The sequence below is a fragment of the Marmota marmota genome, unplaced genomic scaffold (genome assembly GCF_001458135.2).
Source record: "Marmota marmota marmota unplaced genomic scaffold, marMar, whole genome shotgun sequence".
NCBI lineage: Eukaryota > Metazoa > Chordata > Mammalia > Rodentia > Sciuridae > Marmota > Marmota marmota.
This window is the reverse complement of record NW_026000021.1, coordinates 880,067-893,335: the sequence shown is the minus strand read 5'-3', so window position 1 is coordinate 893,335 and position 13,269 is coordinate 880,067. Positions and strand designations below refer to the sequence as shown.

The 13,269-nt window shown below is 43.2% G+C and overlaps 2 protein-coding genes and 1 non-coding gene across 12 annotated transcripts in view; 2 read left to right on the top strand and 1 right to left on the bottom strand.

Annotated features, from left to right (window-relative positions):
- The window catches only part of CUNH2orf76 (chromosome unknown C2orf76 homolog), a 58,818-nt gene extending 49,660 nt beyond the window's left edge, over window positions 1–9,158 (bottom strand). For 4 of the 9 annotated variants that reach the window (XM_048810423.1, XM_015501701.2, XM_048810425.1 and 1 more), the window contains exon 1: window positions 9,040–9,158. Coding sequence is in view for 2 of the 9 variants with exons in the window: in XM_048810421.1 (XP_048666378.1) it covers window positions 8,115–8,147 (33 nt within the window). In the remaining 7 variants the exon portion in view is untranslated. The other 5 variants (XM_048810418.1, XM_048810419.1, XM_048810421.1 and 2 more) reach the window with 5 other exon arrangements.
- Window positions 109–264, top strand: LOC125618897. Its single transcript, XR_007350270.1, has one exon. It is a non-coding gene; the product is annotated as a small nucleolar RNA SNORA29 (small nucleolar RNA).
- A 6-nt stretch (window positions 9,159–9,164) lies between the features above and the next one.
- Window positions 9,165–13,269, top strand: part of Dbi (diazepam binding inhibitor, acyl-CoA binding protein) — a 5,579-nt gene continuing 1,474 nt past the window's right edge. Inside the window, exons 1-3 of one of the 2 annotated variants that reach the window (XM_015501702.2) lie at window positions 9,165–9,303; window positions 10,442–10,559; window positions 12,514–12,576. In XM_015501702.2, coding sequence (XP_015357188.1) covers window positions 9,295–9,303; window positions 10,442–10,559; window positions 12,514–12,576 — 190 coding nt within the window. In that variant the 5' untranslated portion in view covers window positions 9,165–9,294. Of the gene's footprint in view, window positions 9,304–9,340; window positions 9,462–10,441; window positions 10,560–12,513; window positions 12,577–13,269 lie in introns of those variants that run through there. The other variant, XM_015501703.2, reaches the window with a different exon arrangement.

Genomic DNA, 13,269 nt, shown 5'->3' with positions numbered 1-13,269 from the left:
AAAAAAAAATCGCAATAACCAAAATTTAAAAATTCCATGGGTAGGCTCACACCAGAATGGAAGGAACAAATTAAAGAATAAGTAAACAAGAAGATAAAGCAATAGGAATTACCCAATCTGAACAATGGAGAAAAAAGAAGACTTAAAAAATAAGCAAATAAGCAGAACCTGTGGCTATGCTTTTGGGATAGATTAAAGTTGCCATGATCTGAAGAGGATTTTTTAAATGTTCTCCTTCTATATGAAATAACTGAGCAGAGGGGGAAAAAAAAAGGCAAAAAAACATCTCCTGTGGAACTGTAACACTCTTGTCATCAGAGTTCAAAAAGATGGGACAAAAGGGTGGACCTAAAAAGATAAGACTGAAAACATCCCAAATTTATTTATAGACATAAACTTATAGACTTGAGAAGGGAACTGTAAACTGAACAAAATCAAAGAAATCTACACCAAAACACAATACAAACTTTTCATTACTAAAGGCAAAGGAAAAAAAATATTGGAAGAAGACTTAGAGCAAAAGAGCCTATTGAAAAAACAATTTAAATGACAGTAGGGTTTTCACCATAAATTATGGAGGCCAAAAGGAAGTGCACACACTTTGAATGCTGAGAGAAAAAAATCTGTCAACTCAAAATTCTTTGTCCAATAAAGACACTTTTCAGAAAAAAAGGGGGAAATCAAAATATTCTCAGACAAAGGGAAACTAAAAGAATTCATCACCAGCACATCTCAACTAAAAGGATGGCTACAGAAAGTCTAAACAGAAAAGAAAGCAGTTAGAAAAGGCACCTTGAACCAACAGGATGGAAGGAAACTAAGCAAAACTGTGGGCAAATACATTCCTTTTCCTCCTGAGTTTTCTAAATTATAATTAAAAATGAATATTATATGCATGTATGCAAAGAGAAAAGTTGCCACATTACCTGATAAGATTCAAAATGTATACAGAGGAAATATTTACAGCAATTATCAATTATGGAGGGGGCAGAGGGTGATAAAGGGAGGTAAACTTTCTCTACGTCACTCAAGCTGATAAAATGATGACACTAAGACTATGACTGCAAATAATATGCATTACCTAGAGCAACCACTAAAAAACTACACAAGATACACACAAAAACACTACAGATAAGTTTAAAAAAAAGGAACTCTAAAATATGCTCAAGTAACGGTCAGAAAAGTAAGAAAAAGAAATAAAATAGAACAGAAGCAACAAAAAAATAAAATGGCAGGCCTTAATATGTCAATAGTTACATTAAATCTAAATAATCTAAATACACCAACTGAGAGAGAAGGTCAGAGTAGATTTAAAAACATGACTCAACTCTATGGTAGTAGCTCCAGTAATCAACACTGTGCAACATTGGTGGAGGAACAGGGGAAGAGATCAATGGAACAGAACAGAGAACCCAGAAAACACCACATAAGCATGCCTAACAGATTACTGACAAAAGTGCAAAAGCAATTCAACAGAGGAAAAATCACTTTTGCAACAAATGGTGCTGAAGCAATTGGACACCAAGGGGGAAAAAGAACCTTAAATCTAAATATTTCCTTTAAGATCAGGGTCTGGCTATGTTGCCCAGGCTGGCCTTAAACTCCTGGGCTCAAGTGATCCTTCTGCCTCAGCCTCCCAAGTGACTGGGATTATAGCACATACCACTGGGCCTGGCTTTTAACCTAAATCTTAAACTTTATACCAAGAATTAACTCAAAATGTATTATGTTAAATATAAAATACAGACCTACAGAATGTTAATGAAAAATGGAAAATCTTCAGGATCTAGGATGAGGCAAAGAGTTCTAGACAACACTAAAGTACAATCCAGAAAAAGAAAAACTGGTGAACTGTACTTCATCAGAATTTAAAAATTTAGGCTCTGTGAAACAATGCTAGGAGGATAATAAATAAATAAATAAATAAATAAATAAATAAATAAATAAATAAATAAATAAATAAATAAATAGAACCTGGAAGAAAATATTTGCAAATTACCTATACAACAAAGGACTGGTATCTAGAATACATGAAGAATTCTCAAAAATCAACTCTAAAAAATCAAATGAGAGTATGGGCAGAAGACATGAGAAAACATTTCCCAGGAGAAAACAGATAAATGGCAAACCCAAGACAGTGCTAGAGCAGTGTGAAGAAGAGGTAAGAACACCTCTGAACTGACCAAAACTGCACAACACTGCGTTTCTGCATCCAGTGCCTGCAGCCCATCGCTGTCTCCACCATGCCCAGAGGAAAGGCTGGAGGAAATGCTAAAGGAGATAAAGCCAAGATGCAGACGAACCACAGAGAAGATCCTCAAGGTTGTCTGCTAAACCTGCTCCTCCAGAGCTCAAGCCAAGGCCCCTGCAAAGAAGGGAGAGAAAGTACCCAAAGGGCAAAAGGGAAGAGCTAACGCTGGCAATGATGGGAATAACCCTGCAGAAAATATAGATGCCCAACAGACCAGGCACAGAAAGCAGAAGGTACTGGAGATGCCCAGTGAAGTGTGTGCATTTTTGATAACTGTGGACCTCTGAGGACTGTAAAGTTTGAAATACTATTTTTTTAATCAAGCTTTATAAAAAGGAAGAGTTTTACTTTTTTTTTTTTTTTAAGCTATGTTGCTAGTACACAGAACACTTCATTGTTATTTGGAGGAAAAGGAACAGACGGCACCGACAGAATGTCTCCAAACCTGGACTGCTGAGGAGGAAAACTGAGAAATTTCCTCATGGCTCAGAGGAAGAGGAATTCCCTGATGTTGGCACACATAGCCTTGGCACAAATGCCTCGTGGTGTGGAAACACTCAAATCATCTTTAGGTCCTCCTCTCCTCTCTGCCAACTGCATAGACTTAACTTCCCTGAACTCGTAGATCTATTGAGACCTGACACCCACCAATTGGGTTTACAACCAGGACTTCCCAGTGACATCATTGAGATAATGTCCACTAAAAGAGCAGCAGTTCCTTTTCTAGATTGCAGATCTTCAGATTAATAATTCTGCCATTTTCATTTTATTTCCTGGAAGTCAGGATCAATTCAAAAGTAGTTAAACAACATGCTAAAGGTGAAACATCAACCCTCACTCTAAACTGTCCTTATTCAGAGGATCAAATGAAGACTTCATTGGGTTTTATAGTGGCTCTAATTTTGGTAGTCCATCCAAGATGGGAGTTTGAAAGTTGTTGTACACTGTTAACAATTATCTGCCCATGTCCTGCCTGAAATATCATGATTGTTTATGAAAAGTATTTTTAATAAAGCTGGATAGTTTGGCTTGGGAAAAAAAATAGTAATGACGCCATGTTTGCAAGGATGTGAAGATTCACTGTTGATTCACTGCTGGTGAGAATGTTAAAATAGTGCAACCACTCTGGAACAGTATGGTGATTTCTTACAAAACTGTACATGAAATCACCACCTATGACCCAGAAATTCACTCTGGACATCTATTCCAGAAAAGGAGAAATGTGCACTCACACAAAATCCTGTATATGTGATAGCAACAGCTTTATTCACAAAAGTCAAAGAGTAGAAACAATCCAGATATCCTTCTCAAGGAGGGAATGGTTAAATGGACTGATTCATCCAGGTGACGGACCTCTCTACAACAAAGAGGAACAAACCACTGATAACACCTGACAAGGTAGAGGAATATCCAGAGAACTACTGAGTGAAAAACCAAGCCCCAAAAGTTACACACTGCATGATTTCATTTAAATAATGTTCTTGAGGTCTAAGGAAGAAGAGAGGCAGGAAGGAAGTGGTAACAGCTTTAATAGGGCAATACAAGGGGTCCTTGTTGATGGAAGTGTTCTGTTATCTCCAAATATATCAATGCACTGTTAGGTCTTATACATGGTTTTGCAAGATGTTACTGTATTAGTCAGCCTCATATCACTACAACAAATACCTTACACAGCCTACTTATGAAGTAAAGAGATTTATTCTGGCTCACGATTCTAGATACAAGTACAAAATGGGGTAGCCCCATTGTTTTGGGGCTCTGGCAAGAGCAGAACATCATGACAGGAGGGCATGTCGGAGCTAGTGGTCACATCATATGACAGAAAGCAGGAAAAGTATATGACGTTTCACAGTCCCCAATGACCTAAGTACCTGCCACTAGGATTGCATTCCCAATGCAGCCACCCTGGGGACCAAACTCTTACATTGAGTTTTAATGACCTTTGGGGGACATGATCATATTCAAACCATAGCAGTTATCATTGGGAGGAAGTAGGTAATGGATACAAGGGATCACTCAGTATTATTTCTTACAACTGCATTTGAATCTAGTTATCTCAAAAAAATTAGCTTTTGTTAAAATGGCATTATTTCAAAACAGTTTCTTTTTAATGGTATTTGCCACCAGGTTTTAAACATTTCTAATTTCCTTGATGGCAAGTGATAAAAGAGGTAGGAAAATTCATCTCCCTGATAGTGGTGGTGTACTCCTGCAATTCCAGCTACTTGGGAGGCTAAGGCAGGAGGACTCCAAGTTTACCGCCAGCCTGGGGGCAACTCGGAGAGATCCTATCTCAAAATAAAATTTAAAAGGGGAATCCAAGTCAGGGGTAGAGCACTTGCCTAGTATGTGATGTCCTGGGTTCAATCCCAAGTACTATCAAAAAAAGGGGGGGGCCTAGAAAATTCATCTCTAATAGCTTAACTTGGAAGCAGTTACCAAGTGCTTGTCATATGCAACTAGGAAACAGGCAAAGATGCAGAAAACAATGTAGAATATATGTTTGTAGTGAGGTTGACCAAGAACTATACTATTAAACTCAAAACATTTTACATCATGTTCCATTATTTCTGCCCTGTAATCATAACTATTTCTAATCAAGAATACAGGAAGGGCCTGACCAGTGGATGACAAACTGTGGATAAGCAATTCTATAGGGAGTTTTCTTTCCTTCCTTACCCCCAGCCAGCCTAGGAAACTTCCCTACCAGAATCTCCCACTAGAGTTTTCTCCCTATCTCTCCTCAATCATCCTACCACCCACCCCCGTTGCCTGGGTAGAAGGAAGGAAGGGAAAAATGACACACGGGGCATGCCACCCACACACCCACATTCACTCTCATCTCATGCCCCTTGCTGCAATTCCTCTAAAGAAGAGGGTATAAATGGCAAAGAGGGCACTGCCCAGACTCTTCTTGCCCCATCACTTTCAGCCCTGACCTCCCTCAGCCGTCACACAACCCTCCACTCCATCCATCTCTCCCCTCTGTAGTCCCAGAAGCATTTCCCGAAGCCTCCTCCCATCTTTGCTGAAGCCCTGCCACAGGAATCACATTCCAAGAATAGGAAAACACATACAGAATGAACATAATTCATCAATTATGAATGCATTTCCTTCCAGTGAATCTCTCTAGTAACTTCTAAATAATCCGATTACTTTTAGAAATTAGAGGTTTAGTTTATACCAAGACACCTAATATTAAACTATTATTCACCCATGGGGCAAGAACCACTTGCACCTGTTAATATATCTTACCTATCAAGCTGAAAGCCAGCAAGTGAAGTCTATGGGCGGTCAAAATGGTATCCCACAGATGCAAAAGCAAGGTACAACAATGACAATAGCCTCTCTATGGCTGGCTAGGTTAATTTGGCTGTCAAGTTGGCTGGGCAGGTTGCCCATCTTCCTTTAACCCTCCAGGCACTCTGCTTCCAAAGCTGGACTGCTACAAAGAGATCATGGGACCTTGCAACAGAGTTCATCTGCTTTATTCAAGCCCACAGTTTCACATTTGTTTCTAACAAATTTAGTTGGTTTCCAAGTTCACAGCTAATCAGAAGGGACAAATCTTCAGAGAGAGAAAAGCACTTCATTCATCCAACAATCATGTTGAGTACCTAAGCACCAGGCACTTGAAGATAAGGCAGTGGCCAATACACAGTGACCCCTATCCTCCCTAGTTTATGTAGGGGAGAAAACTTAGAAGTAGAAAATTAAAATAATTATAAATAAAATAATCACAACATGTGTTAGTTGCTCATAGAGACATAAACAGAGCTGAGGATCTTATACTCTCCCCATCTATCCCACACTAGAGCCTGAATCCAGTACCAATGAGCTACATTTCCAGCCCTTTTTATTTTTTATTTTGAGACAGGCTCTCATTAAACTGTTGAGACTGGCCTCAAATTTGCAATCCTCCTGCCTTATAGCCTCCTGGGTAGCTGTGGAGATCTTGCAACTTCTCAGGATTATGAAGAGTAATGATCCTTTCAAGGCCTATAGAAATGCAGAATTAAAAACTCACACAATCCATTGACCTCAAATATACCCTAAAATTTATATTTAAAAATGAAATCCAATGTGTATGTAAGGGAGAAACCAGGGCTCAGCCCTACACCTGCTGCCAGGGCTGTTAGATATCCAACACAACTATCTGAACCCCCAGGACACAGGATGCATGCCTTATTTTAGGTAACTTAGCCAATCCATCTAGCTTGTTTTTACTATTTATGAACTGAAAACAGAAGCCATCAGACTTCTTGAGCCTCATGAATGGAATAATATGCATGGTTGAGTTTTATAAACAGCACAGTTCGAATGCTGCTGTTGTTGCTAATGTTGCTAAAAGGTTGATAAACATCCTGCTTAACACCCACCCAGACTCCAAAAAATGAAATCCCAGGTGGCAGCTTGAATGCCATCCCTATTTCCTAGAATATAAGAACCAACTAAAGGGCTTAAGGTGGAATTTCCCTAGACAGAAGTAACAAAAATAATCACTGAGAAGTGAGGAAAGGAAGCAGAAAGTATGCTAAAAGAACACCTCCAGTTACTTTGAAATTTGGCCTAGGATGCACGCTGCAATAAGCAAAAGCACTCTTCCTTTTCCTAGTCAAGGTCACTTAGCATCCTCCTCCCTGGGATCTACAACCCTTATTCATTTCATACTTCATTTACTTTAAATAACTTTTGTAGAATTAACAGGGAAGCTCAAAACCACAACGTGGAAAAAAAAAAATTCTTTTGGAAGGGTGAAATGCCTTCCAAACAAGCAACAACAATCAACCCTACTCGAACTGGAGACTGTATATTTAACGTCAACACTCTCACTAGCCTTGCTTTCTACATTTGACTCCAGTCAAATGCAGATCAATCACACCACTGATCTTGGAAAAATGATAAGAAAAACAAACTATCCAAGATTATCTAATATTTTCAATCTGCCACAGTATTCACCTAGGCCTCAATAGGGAAAAGAAGTTTTGAAGAATCACTGTGGACGAAGCCTGCATTTCTTACAGTTGGAATAAAATTTTCCCAAATTCAACCCCAAGGTTCTTGTTAATTTAGTTTTGCTTTCTCAAACAATATTATTCATAGACTAACAACTCTGGGTTTGTTCCCTACAATTAAAGTTCCACTTCTTCCCATTTATAAAGCCTGACCTACATTAAGTTATGAAGTGACATCTAAAAGCTTCTACCTGGCCTTCCTTTCTGAACACATACAGCTGTAAATGGGGGAGGGGGGGTAAAAAAGGTAGAGATCTGTAGCCCTCTTGTCACACATCAGGAATTGCAGAGAAATAATAATTATTATTATTATTACTATTGGTACTGGGAATTGAAACCCGAGACACTTAACCTCTGAGTCATGTCCCCATCCCTTTTTGAGACAGGGTTTCACTAAGTTTCAAGGGGTCTCACCAAGTAAGTTGCTGAGGATGGTCTCAAACTTGTAATCCTCCTATCCTGCCTCAGCCTCTCCAGTCACTGGGATGACAGGCATAGACCCTGTGCCCAGTCATTTCTTTTTCTTATATGCAGTGCTAGAAGCAATGAGGGGGGAGACACCACCTTAATCCCTGGTATCTGATCAGGTTCCTCCGCCTCAGCCACCTGCCAGGTGATGCCTCTGGTGGCTCTGACCTGCCTTTGACAGAGAATTCTAAACCTATTCTCAGAATGATCTCTTTATTAATGATCTCCAAGGCATTTTCCATCATTTCCCTTCCTTCACCAACTCCCTTTTAACCACTGCCTGAAAATTCTTCCCTTAGCCTCCAAAGCATCAACCCTCAAACTACTCTATCCACCAGTGCCTCTCCTCTGTTCCCACTAAGATCAGCCTCTGTACCCACCTTGCAAAGATGGATCCCTGTCTCATTCATCATCTCTGCTCAAAACCCTCTGATTACTTGTCATCTCCATCAGGATGAAAGTCCAATGTAGAATGGCCAACCTCTGCATCATCTAGCTGGTCTGCCACCTCCCCAGCCTCATGCCTTTCTACTCTCCTCCTTTATATCCTGCCCACATTTTGTTTTGCACTTGTTCTCTGCCAGAACGTTCCCTCCCCTCCTGTGGGACTTGCTCAAATATCAATTTCCCTACACCCTGCCTCCAACTTAAAATGTCCAACTCTGTGTCCCTAAAAACTCTCTATATAATTTATTGCATTACTAACCCACTGTAAGTTCCATGATTCCAGGGATTCATCTGTTTTGCACAGTGATGTTTCCACCAGGTCTAGTACAGTGCAAGTTAGCTGACAAAGGTTCGACAAAAATCCGGGATGAAAAGTCACTTAATAAAGGTTTGCTGAGCACCTTTTCCTGTCCAAGTCCACTAAGACAAACCACTGTCCCTGCCTTTAACGCCCCAGATGAAGCATGGCACCACAAACGTGTTTAAAATCAGGATTTCAAACTAACAGGTCAAAGAACGTGCCAAAGTTCAGAGGAAGAGTCCTGGGCTTAGCCTTTCTGGGACCAGTCCAGTTTGCTACCATCACACGGTTCACCAGGGGCCATTTCCGGAGGATCAGCCCTGGGAGCAGCGGGTCCCACTTGCAATCCCCAGGCCTGAGAAGTTACTTATTCGGATTGGCAACTTCCGGCCTCTTGGCGCCGGGCATAATTTTAAAACCCTTAAGGCGTCTGCCCTCGGGCCTCAGCCTCCACCCCCTTAGACCCGTATGCAGCCCCCAACATCTGTTGGGAGCGCAACCCGGCTGCGGACCTATAACCCGCACCACCGCACACCCACTGCTTCGGCGTTCCCCACCTGCTCCCGACGTCCCCTGCGGCTTGCCCTGCGCGTGCGCAATCTGCCTTTCGTGAGCTTGGGCGGAGCTGGCGGGGAGATGAACCTAAACACGCCCCCGACGTAGAAGCCGCTTCTGATTGGCTGTTGATGCTCGCCCGAGCGAGACTGGGACTCCCGGGGCTGTGCATTTAAAGGCGCTGGCCAGTCCGCTGTTAGCTGTCGCTTCCTGCTCTTGCCGCTCCCACTCCGAGGAATCCTTGTAACCCCGCCAGCATGTCTCAGGTACAGCGCGTGCCCTGCCAAACTGCGAAGGTGGAGCGGGGCGGGAGGCCAGAGTGGGGATCTCGTCCGGCTGGCAGAACCCCGCGGAGTCCTTCCCACGGATGCCCTGCTATTGCTCCTGGACCCATGCCCAGCCCTAATTCTTTGCACCCAGCCTTGTAAGCGGAACTTTCCGTTTGTGGATTTCTAAAACAGCTACCCACTCCTCAACTGCTGGAAAGTTGCCCATGGGGTGGACTTCGTGGCGAAGCAGGCTAGAGTGGGAGGCTAGGGTCCTCAATAGAAAGATGGGGTGATTGACGGGACGGTGATTGCATGTACTGAAAGAGCAAGGAGACTGAGCCCCACACTTGGAAGGATCTGGCGGGACTTGGCGGTGGGGGAGCGAAGTCACGGCCAGGTGGGAAGGCAAAGAGACCGTAGCTGGGTAGTGGAGGTCAGGAGAAGTAAGAGCTAAGTCTGGCGTGCGGGGAGAGGAGAGTGGCTGATCAGGTAGAAGTGACCTAGAGGCCTTTCCCTGCCCTCTAATGTAGACCCTTGTCCAGCACCGAGCTATGTGGGGCGATCTCTGGCTCCTCCCACCTGCCTCTCCCCACTCCGGGCACTGGGACAGAGGTCAGCGCTGAACTCCCAGGCCCCATGGGAAAAGGGGCCAGCGGACTCCTGCTGGAGAACACTGTATTTGTGTCCTGTTCCTTTATCAGATGTTTCGAGCACAGTGTGCCACCCCTCTCCTTAGGTTAGGGCTTCACTGGGACCTCAGCCATTCCCTAGTCTGGCCCAGTGGTGGCCAGGCAGTTGGCCGTGCTACTTTTCCGCAGTGTCCACCCACTGTAGGCCAAGTCTTGTCCTGCTTCTCTCACCACTGTATTTCCAACACCTGATGTTTCTGTTGTAGGAGCACCAGAAAGTAGTTGTAGGTTGAATAAGTGAACTAATGCACCTCCCCTCTTTATTTTACTGAATCCGTAGTGGGGAAGGGAGACACTCTTGAGGGGTGCTGCTTTTCCTGTCCTGCATGGCACTAGGAATGCTGCCTTTCCATCCTCTCATCCTGTCCCTGGGCTCCATTCAGGCCACTTTCTGCCCTATCCCACTTGGAATCCACTCTCATTCCTCTCCCCTCCCTCCCACTTAGGCTGAGTTTGACAAAGCTGCTGAAGAGGTTAAGCACCTCAAGACCCAGCCAGCAGATGATGAGATGCTGTTCATCTACAGCCACTACAAACAAGCAACTGTGGGCGACATAAATACAGGTATGCTGAACTGCTCATCAAAGCAGGGGCTTGTCAGTGGCTGGGAGTCCTTAATTGGAAGTCTGTGGGAACTTCACTTTCAAACTACCAGAGGCTCTATTCTTCAGGCATGGCATGGTCACAGTTCTTGGGGTTTAAGCTAGGGAATTTCCCCAAAGATCATATTCCTGGATCTTCAGTGACTCAGGTAGCAGAATTCCAATCCTGGTTTTAGAAGGGCTTATCTAATTATCACCAGAAGTTTCCATCTACTGGGGAGGAAATAAAACTCCAGGAAAAGAGCTCTGTTCCAGGCTTTCAGCTCAGAATTAGCTTTGTTGAGCAGTATTGCTTCCACCCTGGGTGGACAGTCCTCCCACCAAGCCTTATGGAGAAGCAGAGAAGCACCTGGTGTCTTGGGACAGTCAGGAATGTTTTTGTGAACTACAGTCTGTACCTTCCTGATGATTTCTATTCCCTATCCAAAAATCTTGTTGCAGATTTTGAAGCTATCATCTACAATGTTATCTTTCCTGACTTGGGCAGTTTTTAGACAAACTAAGTTCCTGAATTAAAACTGTACAGTGAGGTGAGAGCTTAATGCATTCCATGCAGGGACTCAAAAGTCAGTGGTCATGTCAGCATCAAAGGAGTGACCCTCGAGCCTTCAAGAGGAGGGGAACCATAGCCCCAGTTCCTCAGGAGCTAGGGTGGAGGGTGGAGCTGGTAGGCTGGCAGCTGGCCAACTGCAGCAATGCCCAAAACTAAGGATCTTGGGCAATGCCAAATGAGACTCTATGGTTCACATCAAGGGCTTAGTTAAGGAAGGTCTTGTAGCAAAGATGAGTTTTACAGTAGGTGTATAAATTATCTCTTACCAAATAGGGAAAAGAGAGTGGAGTGGGTGTGGCCAGAGGGGCTGAGATGCTTTTCTGTCACATAGTGTTTTCACAGAGCGTGGCCTCTGTTTGAGCTAAAGGGACTTGCTCTCATATAAATGTAGGTAGATGGACATGGAGTCTATCACTGCCTGATTGGAGATATTGGCTCTCTCTAGAGCTGTACTTTTCATACAGTAGCCACTAGCCACTGATGACTATTTACATTAGAACTGAAAATAGTTAAATAGTATCTAAAGTTCAGGTGCTAGCTACATGAGCTCTTTTTCTGGGAAACTTAGTTGCCACAAGTGGCAAATGATCCTGAATTGGATATTGCAAATATACATGCCCACAGTGGATAGAGGGCCCCCAGTGGATAGAGGGCTCAGTGAGTGCTGCTTGGGATTCTGGTGATTACTATTGACTGGGTATAGTCTTCTTAGGTTCCCCGAGGAATGCTGCCTTGAAAGCACTCAGGAGCACTTGCTATTTTCTTCAACACAGTGTTCCAGGTTATGGACACTGCAGTCATTCCTCTTAGCAGTGAAATAGATCATCGGGGAGGAAAGGGAATGTTTCCCAACTACAGATGATTACCCATCTGGAAATAGTCTAACAACTTGCTAGAACAATGGGACCAGGATATGAACAGACAGTTCACATGCAAGAATACCCAGAAGACTGATAACAATGATGCGTTAGGGAGAGAAATTGGGTGACGGAAAGCAGAAGTAGGAGGAACTTTGATACTGCTAACCTTTGTAGCTTTGAATTCTGAGCCATGTGCATAGATCTTTAAGTTTTTAAGTGATTTTTTTTTTTTTAAAGGATAGAATTTGAAGGTAACTTGCAATTCAGAAACTCTCCTGTAATGAGAACAGTTTCCCTCCTGTTTTCTCTAGATTCTTAAGTTTGGATTTCTGTATACCTGGATCTGTTAAGGCAGAAGCCACTGTGCAAGACTCATTAAATTCCATGAGAGAACCTAGAAGGAATCAGTTTAATAAAAGATGACTTTCATGGAAAGAAAGTTGATGAAGTTCAATGTTAGAACTTGAGCAAATCTAATAATGTATTCCCTTGCCTTCTTTAAGAACGGCCCGGAATATTGGACTTCAAAGGCAAGGCCAAGTGGGATGCCTGGAATCAGCTGAAAGGTAACTATTTCAAATCAGTTTCCCTCTTTTGTGAAGCCCAGTAATGAAAGACTCTTCATTGTAGAGTACACAGGGGCAGGAAGGAAACAAAGTAAAGGAGGCACATGCTGGAAATCAGCCTGACCTGAGCCCAAGTGGGGAAAACTAGGCCACCTACTTTCTCTCCAGATATTCTTCATGCCTTTTCTAAAAGTGCCATCTCTGCAAAAGGGTATCATCTGGAGGGGAAGGGCTAGGGGTCTAGGCCAGTGAGAATGGGCTGGGAGGTAATGTCTTTGGATACGTTTGGAATAAGGGTGGATTCCACACCCCCCTCTCCACAGGAAGGCCAAGCAGTGACCCCTTAGCTGGAATGGCCCTCCCCAGTTCCCTTCCAGCCAGAAAGGCACATGAAAAAAGGGATGAGGTAATGCCTGGCCAGCCACTGGTAGGCTCAGTGAATGAAGCTATTATTCACTGAGCCCCAACAGCCGAAAAGTATCCAAGTTTCTATTGAATCACGAGTCCCCATGGCAGCAAGACCCAAAGTTGGCATCAAAGCTCCTGGCAGCTTTTGTGTCCTCACTAGCTAGTTGCTGAATAAGCCTGCTGTCTTCCTGCAAATGAGAAGTCCATGAATTCAGAAAAGACCACAATACAATAAATATACTCCTAGGATTTGCAATCGGGGTTGGGGGGGGGGGGGGCGATGCC